General features: G+C 37.7%; 1 protein-coding gene across 1 annotated transcript in view; it reads left to right on the top strand.

The window, feature by feature from the left end:
* USH2A (usherin) overlaps nucleotides 1-15,292 on the top strand; it is a 378,573-nt gene that overhangs the window by 274,312 nt on the left and 88,969 nt on the right. Inside the window, 2 exon segments of the mRNA XM_050315138.1 lie at nucleotides 5,842-6,040; nucleotides 14,654-14,822. Of these exon segments, the coding sequence (XP_050171095.1) occupies nucleotides 5,842-6,040; nucleotides 14,654-14,822 (368 nt within the window).

Here is a 15,292-nt window from a genome sequence, read left to right as displayed (position 1 = left end):
AGAGGAAGATTAATGCTCAGGGAGCAATGCGATGCTGATAATGGAAAGTTAGAATAATTCTGGGTAAAAATAAGTCACCTATCACAGCAGTACGAATTAGTAAGCTATCTTAAAAGGCATGCATATCTATGTCTCCTTGAACCACTGTTTGCTATCTGCCTGTCCACTACATCCACAGGCATGGGCAAACTTCTAAATTGCAAAATGGAGCATCAAATTTGCAGTCCTTAGAAGCAGCCAGATAGTAACTTATACAGTGATTCTTTGGGAGTTAATATCTTCCAAAGATAAAGTAAAACTAAACTTGCGAACCATTTTCCAGAGTTACACTAACAATAAAGTAGTTAACCTCCTGTGTTTATGTTATTGTTCCTGTGATTTTCCACTTTTAAAAATAACAAAAATGTAACATCTGAGCCTTCAGAAATGGCCAGCAGAATGGACTTGCTTCTTCAGTCTCTTAAGGACTTTGGTTTGCTATTTATAATATCTACATTTTACTTGAATTGAGGATTTATCTCTGTATAAGGGTGAAATTAAGCTTGCTATTTTTCTGTCACAGCTACCGATATAGTCAAAGCTTGTTTGATGATAAGAACTCAGTTCAGGATCTCATCTTTTGCCCTTGGCTTTAACTTATGTGTGCCTTTGTCTGTATTGTCTGTACTGCAAACACTTATGCATGTTTCTGCTATTGTATATAGACTAAATATGTCATAACACATGAATGCAAAAGGATCAAAAATGCCTTCCTACTTTATAATCTGCTCAGCCAGAAACAGACTCTGTTTCTACACTGCCTTTTCCTACATGTCATATTATCATCAGCTGTTCTTATATCCCAAAAGAATACTAACTACTGATCGATTGCCCGGACATGTCTGGCCGTGGCCTACATGTGCCCCGGGTAGTTCATTTATTTGCCACGGTGGATTTGCTAGAGTGGAATTTAATCAATAGCTAATTCATTAATTCTGGTCCTCGAGTATGTAGGGATTGTGCAGTATAAAAATGACTGGCTGGATTCAGCTTTGATTGAAATATGACAAACACTACAGCTGACAGCTTCGGCAGGTGCTGGACTGAATATGAATTTTCCTTATTTACCCTCCATAAAAGAAAAAGCTTGCTCAAAAAACCCCCACTTTGTGTGGACAAGAGGACATTTTAATACATATCTGTCATCAGACAGAGAAAAAACGCATTTCTAGAGTATAGGCTCATGGGATACCTGAGATGTAATACAGCCTGTGCAGTTTATTGTCTTTAATTGGAATCATGGCATTTTTCCCTCTTCTGAATCAGTTTAGGGGGCTGTATTATTGATGAGAATGCTGTAGGATAATGTCTTTGTAGCATTCACAAATAATTGTTTTAAAATTTGCCTCAAGGTGCTACATGACAGAAATTATAATTTCACCCAGCAACTTAGAAGTCTTTTTGATAGCAGCTCCATCCACACTGTTCTAATGAAGGTTATACCGCCAGAGCCATTATAAATACCTTACTTTTCTACCCCTTACAGTTAATAACTCAGCTTCAGGCTGAAACTTGGCACAAAAGGTCGCAGTCCTGAAATAATTATTTTATAATGCCAAACTTCAAATAGAAAACAGTGTGGGAACCAATCCTGAACTTCTAAGTCAGGTTCTGGTTTGTTATGTTTCTTGCCTGCATTTAGGGTTTTTGTGTGGGAGGGGGAGGTGGAGCAGTCACACTTGCCATGTTTAGGTAGAAACAATTGATATTGAAATCAAGTTTTTGGTGTTTTTTTGGTTGGTTGGTTGGTTGTTTTGTTTTTGTTTTTGTTTTTTTAGAAAGTTCTCTGAGTACTGCATGGATGTGGATGCTGACTGAAAGTTTTTGTAGTGGATTAAATTCTCATGATGTGTGGGAAAATAGTTCTTCTTCCTTCTCTTTATCCTTGTAATACAACAGTTCTGTTTGGTGCTTAATTCAAAGGTTGATGGCTCAGAAGACAACATGTGGCCTTATCCAGGGAATCTAGGGAAAATCCTTCATGACTTCATGAAGAGAGGCCCCTTTAAGCACCCTTAGGGGAACTAGAAACCTTAGTCAGGGAGTAAAGGAAACCTCAGAGAAGATAAGGCCATGGGGGAAAAGCTAGGTAGATTCTTTGGTTTGGTTTTCAGTATCATGGGACTTCAGAAGGTTCCTGTGTCCATTTCTGTTCGTGGGTGAATGAGCAGGAGGAATTATTTCAAATTAACATGTTAGTGAGAAGGATTGTAGAAAAAAAATGGATAAAATGAAGCAACAAAGTATCGGGATATTTGGGTATTTGCTCATGAGTTCTAAAAGAACTAAAAGTGTCAAACCTCTGTGCTGTGTTAAATGTCCTTTAAATTGGTCTTGGTACTGGACAAATAGAAGATGAGGCAACTTAGTGTAGATTTCTCCAAGGGGATATGGGAAATAAAGAGCAGTAAATCTGATTTGCCCATACTGGGAAAATGGGAGGGAAGTAAAAAAATAGACAGACTATGCTGATTAAATGTGAAACACTAGGGAAGGTTATTGTGGAGTCACATCCACTCGACATATGACAAGCAAAACACAAAGGTTTCTCACATATGCTTAGTTTTATAACACTTCCCCTACAGTGCTCAAGACAGTGTTCCCATGGAGGACGCCTGATCGCTCTCCCTGCTTTAGTAGTGGGAAAAACAAAGCACTGAAAGATTTCTCTAAGAAGTTTGTAGCAACAACAGAAGCGTGATGCCATTTATCAGACTGTCTGTACTGTGTCATACTGCCTCTCTAATTATGTCAACCCTGCAGTCCACGATACAGCAGGTAGTTAACTCCTGTGCAATAATGCTGGAGCAGTTGCTCGGTATGTGTGATCTCCTGATGAGGGAAGTATTTTATCCACTAGTCATTAATAATAGCAGTGTTCCCTATCTTAAGACTGTCAGGTGAATCGTAATTTTTTTTTTGTTCCAGCTCCTAAAAGTAAAGCCATTGAATCTTAGATTTTTTAAACTTAACCCTTGTATGTGATGAGACTAACAGAACATTCATTATCAGGATTCAGAAGTGAGGCCTTGATACTTATTTAATCTTCATGGTTAAACCTTTATTTGTGTGTTGAGGAGTTCTTTTATGGGCACTTGAAGCTGGTGATACCTGAAGCAGGCAAAACCCAGAATTTTCTTTCCAAAGTCTGTTTTACCAAAATGCATCTGATGTGATATCAAAACTCAAAAATACTGTTATTTTTCATGGATTTAAAAAAAAAAAAATTCTATCTAGAAATGTCAAAAATAATTGACTTCACATGCTTGTGCCAAATGATTTCAGTTTGCTCTCTTTCACCAAAAGCAAATACACCCCTGTGGATCAGTTTGAAATTGTTATCTTCTGAAACTACTGCAGTGCCTCATGGACACTCTAGTCTGAAGCAAATTGTTTCTGTGAACCTGATTAGGCTGCCTTGTCTGTGTTTTCACCACATTGCCAGCAGTCATAGAAGGGACTCATCCAGCATTGGAACTATCATAAATGGCAGACACTTGAAGTGTTCTCTGGGCAGACAGGGGTTATACTCCACATGCGAGGTGTTGTACATTCATCTGTGCCTATTTGTGAGTCTGCTTCTGTAGGTCAGGCTGCGGGCACTTCCCAGCATAGTCACAACTCTGGTTTATCTGACAGGGAGTGACTGGGAGATGGACAGGAGGAGAGGCTGGGCAGGCTTTGTCCCCACGTTTCTGCAGCTTCTGCGTCAAATGCACCATACATGATACAGCTGGCTGCACACTAAAGTGTCCATCATGTCCCATCAAATCTGCACCTCATGAAGGTTTTTCAGCTCAGCCTGGGGTATTTCTTCAGATTGTGTGTGTGTCAAAAAGCCTCTGCAGTTTCATGAAAACCCTTCTGATATTTTTTAAACTGAGCTATGCACTGTTCTTGCTGTTTTGCCACAATTTGCCATGGGTAGCAAACATCAGAAGGTGTAGACATACCTGAAACATCCATAAAATTGTGAAGCAGTCTTCTATTGGAAGGTCATACGTTCATTGGCACTGGTCAGTGAACTACCATGCCACACAGTTTTCTTGTGCAGCTGCAGCTTTACCCAGTAACATGCTATCTCCATCCCAAATGAGTATCTATCAATTGAATAATAATAAAGTGATTGCTTGTTAAAGGAAAGAAATACATGCTGAGTCAGCAGAAAAGGCAAAATGTTCAAATCATTGCATTAAATATTAGGCCTAATTTGAAATTACATCAGAGAGACTTAAGACTTGAAAAACTGCAAAAACCTGCCACAATACTTTGAAAATATACCCTTGAGGATCTGAGTGAAACTTGCAGAAAGCAAATCATTCAAAAGTATGACTGGGTATACTTTCTTTGCTCCTGTGATCTATTCTGTGTAAAGACCAGGAGAGAGTTGCAATGGCATTTATAAAGGTTAAAGTACTACCCTCCTTTTCCTTTTTTTCTTAATCGTTTTTTTTCCTCTGAAGTTTGCACAATGTGTTTCGTGATTTTACATTTTTAAGTAAGGTGTCTAATGTTATTTAAATGTGGATGAGTGTATTTGTGTATGTTCATGTATATGTGGTAGAGTATGCAGAAAATAGAAAATAGCGGTGGATGGAATATGGAATTAAATCTATGGTTCAGATGAAGACCTTGGAATGATAATGGTGGCTCTACAAATCACCTATGAATTTATCCCCTCATAGGTGACATCAATTCCTGTTCTGCAAAGGCTTATTACTGTGTGTATTCCTCTGTTTATACCTCAAGGAAGTGAAATAATAGTTCATTTATTTTTATTCTGTTAAGATGTCAAAGTTTATCTCAGCAGCTGCTGTTTCACTGAAGCATTTTCACTTTAAATTAATGCTAATTTCTGATGTCACTGGCATCCTGACAGTGACTGTGTAATTGGGACATGGAGATTAAATAGTGGTTCTTGGAGCCTAAGTATTTACTATGTGGAGTTGTCAGTCCTCCTATTGATCTACATGTAGCATTGGAGTTGCCTTCTTTCAATCCAAAGAGAGTCACAGTGCAACACTACATGGTGATCATACAAGAAATGAAGTGGTCATGTGAAATATCAATGTAAAATTTGTAATGTCCCTTTTCTAATTTTATGTCAGTGAAAATATTTAGATACAGAAGGGAAATAAGTAGTGCTTACTGATGCTGCAATGAGTTGTTCTTTTAATTCTGTGCTAAAGAATACATCTCAAAGCAACATACATTTTATTTGGAAGCAGGGAAAAGACAAGATGAATACAAACCTATTCTAAATAGTGACTGAGCACAATGTGAGTAAGCTGCAGTGGCAACAGCACAGAGGGAAAGCGGGGGTGTCTTTTGCCCCTCCCACTACTGCCCACCCTTTACCAGGCTCCTGCCTGAGAATGAAACAGTCACATCAACCCTGTTCATCTACACCTTCGCTATTGCACCAGGAAAGGCATGCTGCATCTTTTCTCCAACCACTGAAATGAAATTAGTAAAATATTAGAAACTTTGTTGCATCTAAGTTTCCAGAAGTAGGAATGAGATTTCTTTTAAATAGCAACTTTTAAGGATTTTGATTGCATGTATGGTTTGTTTTCATGGAGTATTAGCACATACTGACACTTTTAAAAAACTTTTGCAGCTACAGTTATTAAAGTATCTGTGAAATTCATTATCCGGAAGAACATTTTGGTACTTCAAAATGTTTCTCTCCATGTGAACTAGTGTAAGATAGAACTACTATATGCTAATCATTTAATGTAAGTAGCTCTAGAGACATAACTACTTCCAAAAATTTAACAGATGTTCATTTTCTTATTGTAGATCTCTTCAAATCAACTGGGCATCACCAGGACAGCCAAATGGCATTATTCTGGGATATGAACTTTTACGTAAAGCGTGGCAGAAGTGTACCCCATCAAAGACTCCAAGGAGCGGCAAAAATAATATAATGTGCATCTCATTAGAATGTAAAAAGCATGAAAATATCTGTGGAGAAGTGTGTTATCATCCAGAGTCGAAGGTACATGTATGTTCTTAAGATACCTATGTAATGAAAAATAATACTTTTAGGAATAGGTATGTAAACCAAACCTCTCTAGTTATCAGAGGAAAGGAAGTAGAGGATACTGCTTCTTTTGGTGTTTTAAAATCAAGGCTCTTAAAAATTTTTAAAATCAAATATGGATGTTTGAGCTCAGGACAGGGATAGCTCTAAGTGTGTCAGCTCATGACAAGTGATTCTGTTATGTTAAGTCTTTGTTGACCTTCTTTCTCCTTTCAGAAGAAATGATTTGGTTAGGATTTATGAATGTGTTCATTAACACTTGGGTTTCATGCAGTTTTGAAGTGAATCCCCAGACTGTTTTAATTTGTTACCTGCAGATTAATGGTCGAAGTCATTTTAATACATGAACTAAATTCCTCGCACAGGAAGCTAAGCCAGAACCTGTGTGTCGAAAACCCTTCGAATATGTTCTAGCTCTGGATGTGGCACCTTAGGTTCCCAACCACTATGTGGACCACCTCACTTCACAAGCATGCATCTGAAGTTTCTTCCCTTTGGAAAGCTGTGCTCCATGTGTTTAGTGCAGGTGTTTATCCCAAGAATTCAGGCTATGTGCAATCCAAAGTAAATCCCACAAGCCATGTATAATGGAAGTTGGAGGAATGTCACTATCAGCCTCTTGAGTCCTTTGACACAATCCTGTGGCGACAAATTGCATTGTGGATATATAAAGATCTCTGGTACAACTGTCACTGAGCTGGGAGGAGTGTTGACTCCTGTGACCTCAATGAATTAGAGTGGTGGGCAATCATCAACTGTATGAAGTTTAACAGAGGCAAATGCTGAATTATGCTCCTGGGATGGGGCAACCCTGGATGTATGTACAGACTGGGGAATGAGATGCTGGAAAGCAGGGCTGTGGAAAGGGACCTGGGGGGACCTGGTTGATGGCAAGTTGCATACGAGTCAGCAGTGACCTGGCAGCCTAAAGGTGTGATCTATTCTCTGGTGACCAGTGATAGGACCCAAGAGAATGGCATGAAACTGTGTCAGAGGAGGTTTAGGTTGAATGTTAGGAAAAGATTCTTCATCCTGAGGGTGATTGGGCACTGGAACAGGCTCCCCAGAGAAATGGTCACAGCTCCAAGCTTTACAGAGTTCAAGGAGCATTTGGACAACGCTCTTAGACACATGGTGTGGTTTTTGGAATTGTCCCATGCAGGGCCAGAGGTTGGACTCGATGAACCTTGTGGGTCCCTTCTAGCTAAGGATAGTCTATGATTCTACGATTCAATCAGTTTTACTCAGCTACGCACCACAGATCATGCACTGAAAACTACTAGAGGAGATGATGCTTTATCAGCTCAAGTATTCATTTAGATATCTCTGTAGCACATGATGTCCTTTGGCATAAAGTGATTCCATCAGACCACTTAAAGGCCACAGGAAATTTCTAGCTATATGCAAAATTTAAAAAACACTAGCAAAACTATAAAGCTTCTCTCTGTGTGAGGAATCATTCCTCAAATCCTGCATGGCAAATAGTGGCTATTAACATGAGTTGCTGGACATTTTTTTCCCACTTAAATTTTTTCATGACCAGATTCTCGAGCAGAGAAAATCTATTTTGATTCAGCTATGAGTGCATAGCTGTTATATGACAATGATGAGCAACTCTGAATGGGATCTATTGTGATTTGTCAGATGCATTTTTAAATTATGGCTATTTTCAGGTTAATCTTCATATGAGTTCCTGTTTAGGAGTAGGATCAATAGCATAGCAGGAGTCTGTAATGGTTTTTATTGACAAATGAGGTAGAAAACTCTTAGTTTGAAAGTAAGATTTAATGTCATGAAATAGTGTCTCTATTTGTCAAAGACATCATCACATGTTCTGTGACTAAAGCAAACAATATGTATTCACAAGATTCCCTGTCAGACAAGACAGTAATTAAGGGAGTGAGTTATTTGAGCGGTTCAAATCAAAATATAAATTATTCCAGCCAACACAGCTTTAGCTTTTGAATTCCCTTGAAAGCAATACTATACTAAACGTAAGTATTTCTGCAATCTTTCAATGAATTATGGGCAGCCCTTTATTATAACAGGTAAAATTATTTATTCCAGTTTTTTGGCACAGTAGACTTTTAACAGACCATGGCATGTGTATGAATTAAATTTGTATGATATTATTTTTAGAAGTTTTCTGCTCTGCTTTTATTTTTTCAGCCTTCATACTTATATGGTAACTTTGAGCTTGAAGATTGTTCATTTATTTTTATAGTTTCCTGACTTTCTATTTTTTTCTAATTTATTTTGCATTAATTTGCTCTAATGGTCTCTCTGTATTCTCAGAGACTGTGGTTACAAGTGGGTGCAAGTTGTTAAGTAATGGATATATAAAAAATGACTGGAAGGTCCACAGGAAACAGAAGCACTGATGTGTAAAATGACATGGGGGTAATTTTTGTGGGTGAATTGATTAAAATTCCCCTCCCAATGCTTTGTCTGGTTTGCTATATGTATCCACACTAGCCATCCAAAGTATCTTTAAGACACATCTACAGAGCTCTTGGTACATCCATGTTCCTGTTAAACTGGAGTCCATGGCGAGGATGGTGTAAGAACTTATGTGGCAATCCTCTCTCACGCTTTTATAGAATTCACTGTCAGTCTATGCCAGTGATAGTGCTGAGGTCTTTATGCTAATGTTTGTGGTTCCTGGATTTGACAGTCTACTGGACAAAAGTGAAGAAAAGCAACACTGACCAGTGTACACTTGTTCTGAAGAAAGCCTCGTATCACGGTGCCAGCTGCACGTCATAGAACCATATAATGGTTTGGGTTGGAAGGGACCTTAAAGACCATCTTAGTTCCAAATCCCCAGCCATGGGCAAGGACATCTTCCACTAGATCAGCTGTTCAAAGTCCCATCCAGCCTGGCCTGTTCACCATACATTAATTATACAGCCAAATGCAAAGAGATGCCACTGAGAATTAAATGCTGAGCAGCTTAAGTAATGTTCAGATCCTGAATAATAAGTTATTGTTCATTTGATGATGGAATGGTCAGCAAAAGCTAGTGGTTGTGTACGTATAGTTCCAATAGACAAATGGGTTGTGGAGTTTTCCCCTTTGCTCAGATCAACTATTGCACCTTGTATACAAGGCACAAAATGCATCTAATTTCCCTCTTACCATTTTCTTGAGTTCATGAGTATAAAGTGAGAGGAAAACTAGGCCTTTTGTACAAAAATTGGTTGGAGATATGTCTTTGGTTATGTATTAATCTTTCCTTATGGATTTATGGATTACATTTGGCATCATCAGCTTGCTATTGTAAGGCACTGCAGAAAAAGAGGGATTAGTTATAATTCAGCTACATAAGAAATTGCCAAAATATAATCCACTCCATCTATAGAAACCAAAGTGTTTCAGTAAAAGAGATAGAAGGGTGTATTTTCAGTGTGCAGCAGTGGGATGCAGAGACTCTTCAGCTGACACAGAGTTGGGTCCAGCTGAGTAACGCAGCTGTATCAGGCAGGCAGTGTGAAACAGCCCAGGTGCAAGGTTGCCCTGGTGTGTGTGTGCTGCGTTTGGGATCCAGGTTAGTATCTCTGCTTAGCACTGTGCTGTGCAAATAAACCAACTGGCTCAGAGCTGTCTTGGGAATCTCTAAAAGAGCAAATGACCTTTTCGCTACAAGGGACACGTGTACATACATGGTCTCATGCAGGCCTGATATTAAGCCCAATGAAGACCAAACATTCCTGCCATCCTAAGTAATTTTTGCATCAGATCCTTACTTCTTCTTTCTAGTTGTTATCCTGTTTTCTACTTCAGTGTTAGGAATCATTGTTATTTTAACTAAAGCTCACACATTTTAGTGCCTGGTATCCTTACCTTCATGTTTAATCAGACTTGGATGCATTTATTTCTTGAGCACGGAAAGAACTTAGAAAGATTTTTGTGTGAAGAAAAGCTGAGAATATACACTGATGTTGAATTTTGTCAGGTGCCAGGAGGGTTCCGATGTCCTGTGTACCTTTTACAGTAACAAACCTGTGCTGCTTGGGTATTCCCAAAATTCCCAAAATTGTCAGTCTTTTTCTAACTGTTTTCAGTAAGATGTGATCCATAACTCTACCTGTATTTGAAGTATCAAAAGAGACATCAGCTTACAAAGCACATACCGTGAGATCTTCAGAGCTACTTCAATTAACAAGGGAGTGTGCCTGAGCTTCACCCATCAGGGAACATAATCTCAGTATCAGTGGGAAAGGCATTCCTGTATTATCCATGTAGCTACCAAACTGTTCTTCTGTTTTGACTGGCATCCTGAGGTGAACTCTGAAAATAACGAGACAGGTACAGTAAAAATGTAATTAAAATAGTGACATAAAGGCTAACAATTTCTGTACCCTTTGCAACATGAGGATGAACATCAATGGTTACAAGGGTCCTGACTGAAAGTGTTAATACAGCTTCAGCACTTTTATTTTCGGTTGCAACAAGCTGTATAAATCTGCAGTTAATGAGTTAATCAAATATGACTAAAATTACTAGGAAGTAAAGGCTTACCCCTTTACTCATTGTAATTAACTTGCCATTTGTTAAAAACGCCAATAGGACTCTTCTTTTTCAGGGCAGGAGGAGCAAAACAGTGGCTTGATAGCTAGCTTCAAAAGCACGATTTTCAGATGTGAAAAGTAACACATCTTGACAGTGGTGAAGGGTATTCCATCAATATTTATGTAAAATTTACTATTAATGTTAGCAATATTGTTACATTCTTTTCAAGTTCTTTCAGGCTTAGAGGACCTTTAAAAAGTTTACACTTCTTGTTGTAACACACCTGAAAGACATGAAATGAAACTCATTTTAGGAAGATAATACATAGTGATTTGTAACAGAATAACAATAATTTCTGCTCATGGATTTTAGATCTAAGGCTGCATCAATTACCAAAAGAGAGAAATAGTTTGAGAAAAGAAATGGGTAAGTATACTTAGCTAAAAAGGGTGTCTATATAGATTGAGAAATAATTTAAGTAAAAAAGAATGAGCCTTGGTAATTTAAAATATTCCCTCTCACATGAGAACATGATGGGTCAATCATTACTGTGGTGTTTGCTCCACAGGCAGAAATTTTTAATGAACTTCTGTAGCTAATAGGAATTCCTGAGAGTGTTTTGTGAATTGCTATTTCACAAAGTGGCTCTGGCAGCAAGTGTTTGACAAGAAGGATAAACATGGCTGCCTAGCACATCTGTTTATTTGAGTAAATCAGTCTTAGCTCAACTGGCATATGTCCATAAGACCAGCTAATATCCTTCAGCAAAGTCTTCAGCAAGCAGAGGGATCAGGGATGACACAATTGTAATTAAAAGAGAGTTGCATAGATAAGTTCGGAGTTTTTTTAAAAAAATTGTTAAAATATTGTGTAATCCAACCTGCCAGATTTGATATCTAGTTACTCTGTCTTAGTGTCATGGCTGACTGGGCCTTGCTTGTGCTCATAAGCCTTTGCTTGTGCTCAACCCTTCCCAGTCCCAGTGCTCCGGGATTACAGTCCTTCCATGGGCTTAGGTGGAATGATAATTACAGGACTGATGGGAGAGTAACTTGGTCTACTGATATTTTTCCCATGACATCTAAGGATGAACATCTTGTCTCATCTCCATAGACAGTAAAGATCTTTTGATAACCGAGCATATGTTGAACTTTCAACCTTCTGTACAAGGGTGAAATCTCTGACCTGCCTAAAATGTTGGTGGCACTGTATGTTCGCTACGAGGCTTTCACTTTCATGTACGTAATAGCACCATCCAGTTGGGACGGTCACCTTTAGATCTAAGAGGATGAGATAATAATAACCTTTTGCCACTATAACTTTCAATCCATCTGCTTTTCTTCTTTCTCTATGACAGAATTTTAACATTACTTGAATGCACTTTATTTTATGGTTTGATAATGCAGAATCCTTGGGCTGAATATCAATGCAAATAAAAACTCTCTAGAGGACTGCCAAAAAAGTGTTATTTAACAATTTACAGCTGACTACAGAGGATTTTATGGAACAACATAATAATAGCACCAACCAGTAATGCCAGCTTAGAGTGTGAATGTGTTTTAGGACTGGACACCTCTTTGTAAACTGTCTCTAGGTTATTGAGAAATACCGAGGATCCTAAATAATTTTTAACAAGGAAAAGTAGCTGCTTAAACTACTGTAAAACACCTGAATGTTCAGCTGGAGATTTTTTAAGGGAATTGAGGAGGAAAAGGAGAGACACCAGTAATAATACAATCATATAAATAATATTCCAAACTGAATGCTGTAGAGGTAGTACTAAAATGGCCCTTCCAGTGATGGTGTGAAATATGCAGAGCAGATGTTTCTACTGAGGGTTCACAAGAGAGGGGGGCATTTCTTGAAGCATCACATGGAAAGTAAAATGGCTGGTTAAGCATTGGAGCCTGCATGATACCGAAGATGAGTAGCTTTCTTTACCTGAAAGAGGAAAGACTATGTTCAGGTGAAATTTAAGTGGTATGATTAACTGAAAAGAATGTAACAGTACAGGGATGACAAATGAAATCCATGAAAACAAGAGGAGATATTGGGCAGATGACAGAAAGAGATGCAATCCCAGGGGGCACACAAATTGGAAAGAATGCATAAGGAACATGTATTTGGCCACCTTTCATGTAGACAGGTACAGAATTTACTGACTCTGGTGTCTCAAGCTCAGGTTACCGTAAAAAGGACAAGATGGGAATTTTTTACAAGTGTCAAGACTTTTTGCTAAATATGATATATTCTGAGGAAAGTGGCACAATAGTACTTGATTTTAAGTTTTTAATAATGCTTTTAAAATGACTTGGAAATGCAGAGAGACTAAGTAAACTCACAGATTTCTTTGCAGCCAATTGTAAATGAAGACAAACTCAGCCAGGAGTGCATGCCAGTCATTTAAAAATATCCAAGAGCTAGGAAGCAGAGAAGAGGTGTAAAGTAGAGTTTTATTTGACATCTTAACTAATGATCTGGAAGAAAGAACAGTAAGTTAATTAAATTCATAGATTGGATTATATTACCAGTGACAAAGTGGACAGCAAAATAATATAATAGACCTACAGAAACTCAAAATTCCTCAACAGAAATTGACAAAATTCAGCTACATTGGTAGTCTAAAAGAGATGTTGAATGGGGAAGTATGCTGGAAAAGCAGAAAACAGTGTTACAGTTCAAAATATGAAATGTTATAAAATCTAAAAATATAATGAGGTAACAGGAACCCCTTCTGCCCTACCTCATGTTAATTTTGTGTTACATATTGTTTACGTATGGTAGCTTCAGAACCTAACCTAACACTCCCAAGGGTGATTGAGTAAAGACCATTCAAAACCAAACAAAACAAAACATCATCTTTCTGAAGTCAAAGGGACTTTTTTTTTAAGACATAATGAAAATATGTTTTGTATGTATATGTTTTTGTTAACATGGTAATTGTAAAACAAAGCAGATGTCCTGAACCTAGTAATACACATTTTTTTAAGTTTTTTTGTCAGCTAATAGTTACAGTATCTAGGTAAATGAAAGGTGGATTCATACAGTACCTAGGTAAATTCAGAGGAACACTTTCTTTGTTTCTTTCCTGCTTGGATAACCTGATTTAGAACATGGTTGAAGTCAGTGGTGGAAGTGCTCCATGTCAAAAGAAAACAAAAGAGCAACTCTGCTCTAACATCTGTGCTCTACTTCCAACTCCATTTCATGTCTAGCTGCAAGAGGCTAATATAAGTTGCACTGACTGTAGGTTCCAAGTTTATCATTTTTACAGTCATTCTACTGACTGTGCTATGTGATTTGCTATATATACAGTGTGCCACTTCATTGACCCAGGAATAAGTGTGCAAATAATTATTTGATTGTTGAAGTGTATAATTTTCTCGACAGCACCTAAAACGAAGTCCACAGTTAAAAGGTCTTTTCAAAATTCATTTCCATATAAATTTTATTTTGAAAAAAAAGATCCTTATATACATACATTCTCTTGAGATCCCATTGTCTGAAGAACTATGGTCATAAATAAGTGATCATATGGTATAAGAAGAAAATTCCACTTATTTTTATGTGAAAGAAAACCCAAGAGCTTATACTGAGAAATACTGTATTTAGTTGTAAGGGTTTCAGATGACGTGTTTCAGCATAAAGGAATAAATAAATAAATAAATAGACAAGAATTGGGAAGAAAAGAAAAGGATAAGATGATGGTAGATTGTATCCACATGTTGCAATCTACTCCACATTGAGAGACTCAAACAGCCTGCAAGGCATATGAAGATGATTCATATTTATCGACTATTTTATTAAGGTGCAGTATGGTTGAAGGCTACAGAATAGCAGCATTCTGTCAGATAAACAGTAGTTTATTGAAGTCTGATAATGCTGGAGGGCACAGAATTTTAACCAAGTTACATTTTATTTCACTGCACTTATATTAGTATCCATACTAGGAAGTGTTGTACATGTTTTCATATACGTTGTTTTGCCAGACAACACATTATATTCTGTTTAACAGATATTGCCTTACTGATTTTTTTTTTTTTAAACCATTTCTAGGTATGCTGTGATGGGATTCTGCATGACAATAAACCTGGATTCCAATGCTGCGAGGACAAGTACATTCCATTTATTCCTAATTCACCAGGGGTTTGCTGTGGTGGTCAGATACATGCCATGCAACCAAAACATCAGTGCTGTGGTGGTTATTACACTAGAGTTTTAGTAGGTAAGAGACAACTCCTTTCCAGTGCTTGAATGAAACAAAACATCAAAGCTGATATAGTTGTTAAACCAAGGAGAAAAAAACAACATAGAAATAAACATGGGATTTATCAAGATTTCTAGATGTCTTCGGGACTTGAGTTCAGTGGGATAAGCAAAGAAAATTCCACTCCCTTCATCTTCTAAACAGAGTACACTCTGTTTATATAAGAAAAGCTTAATTGATGAAACCTGATGATTGGGTCATTTCCCAGAGAACTAATTTATGCCAAACTATACTTAATTGCAGTAAGTGCTGCATAATGGGGAGGGCAGTTCTGCTTAATAGGAACACCATCAGGCAATTTAGTGGTGCAGTTTAGTTCTCTGCTTGACTTGACCCCACATGATTTTCCATAGCCAGTTCTTTTGTGGTGCAATTGTTAGTGTTTGGTGTTGATATTATGGTTTACATCACTTCTACTTGTTTCTACA

Source organism: Myiozetetes cayanensis, unplaced genomic scaffold (assembly GCF_022539395.1).
Source record: "Myiozetetes cayanensis isolate MyiCay16 unplaced genomic scaffold, myiCay2020 scf2-11, whole genome shotgun sequence".
Classification (NCBI taxonomy): Eukaryota; Metazoa; Chordata; class Aves; order Passeriformes; family Tyrannidae; genus Myiozetetes; species Myiozetetes cayanensis.
This window is presented reverse-complemented; position numbering and strand designations above follow the sequence as displayed.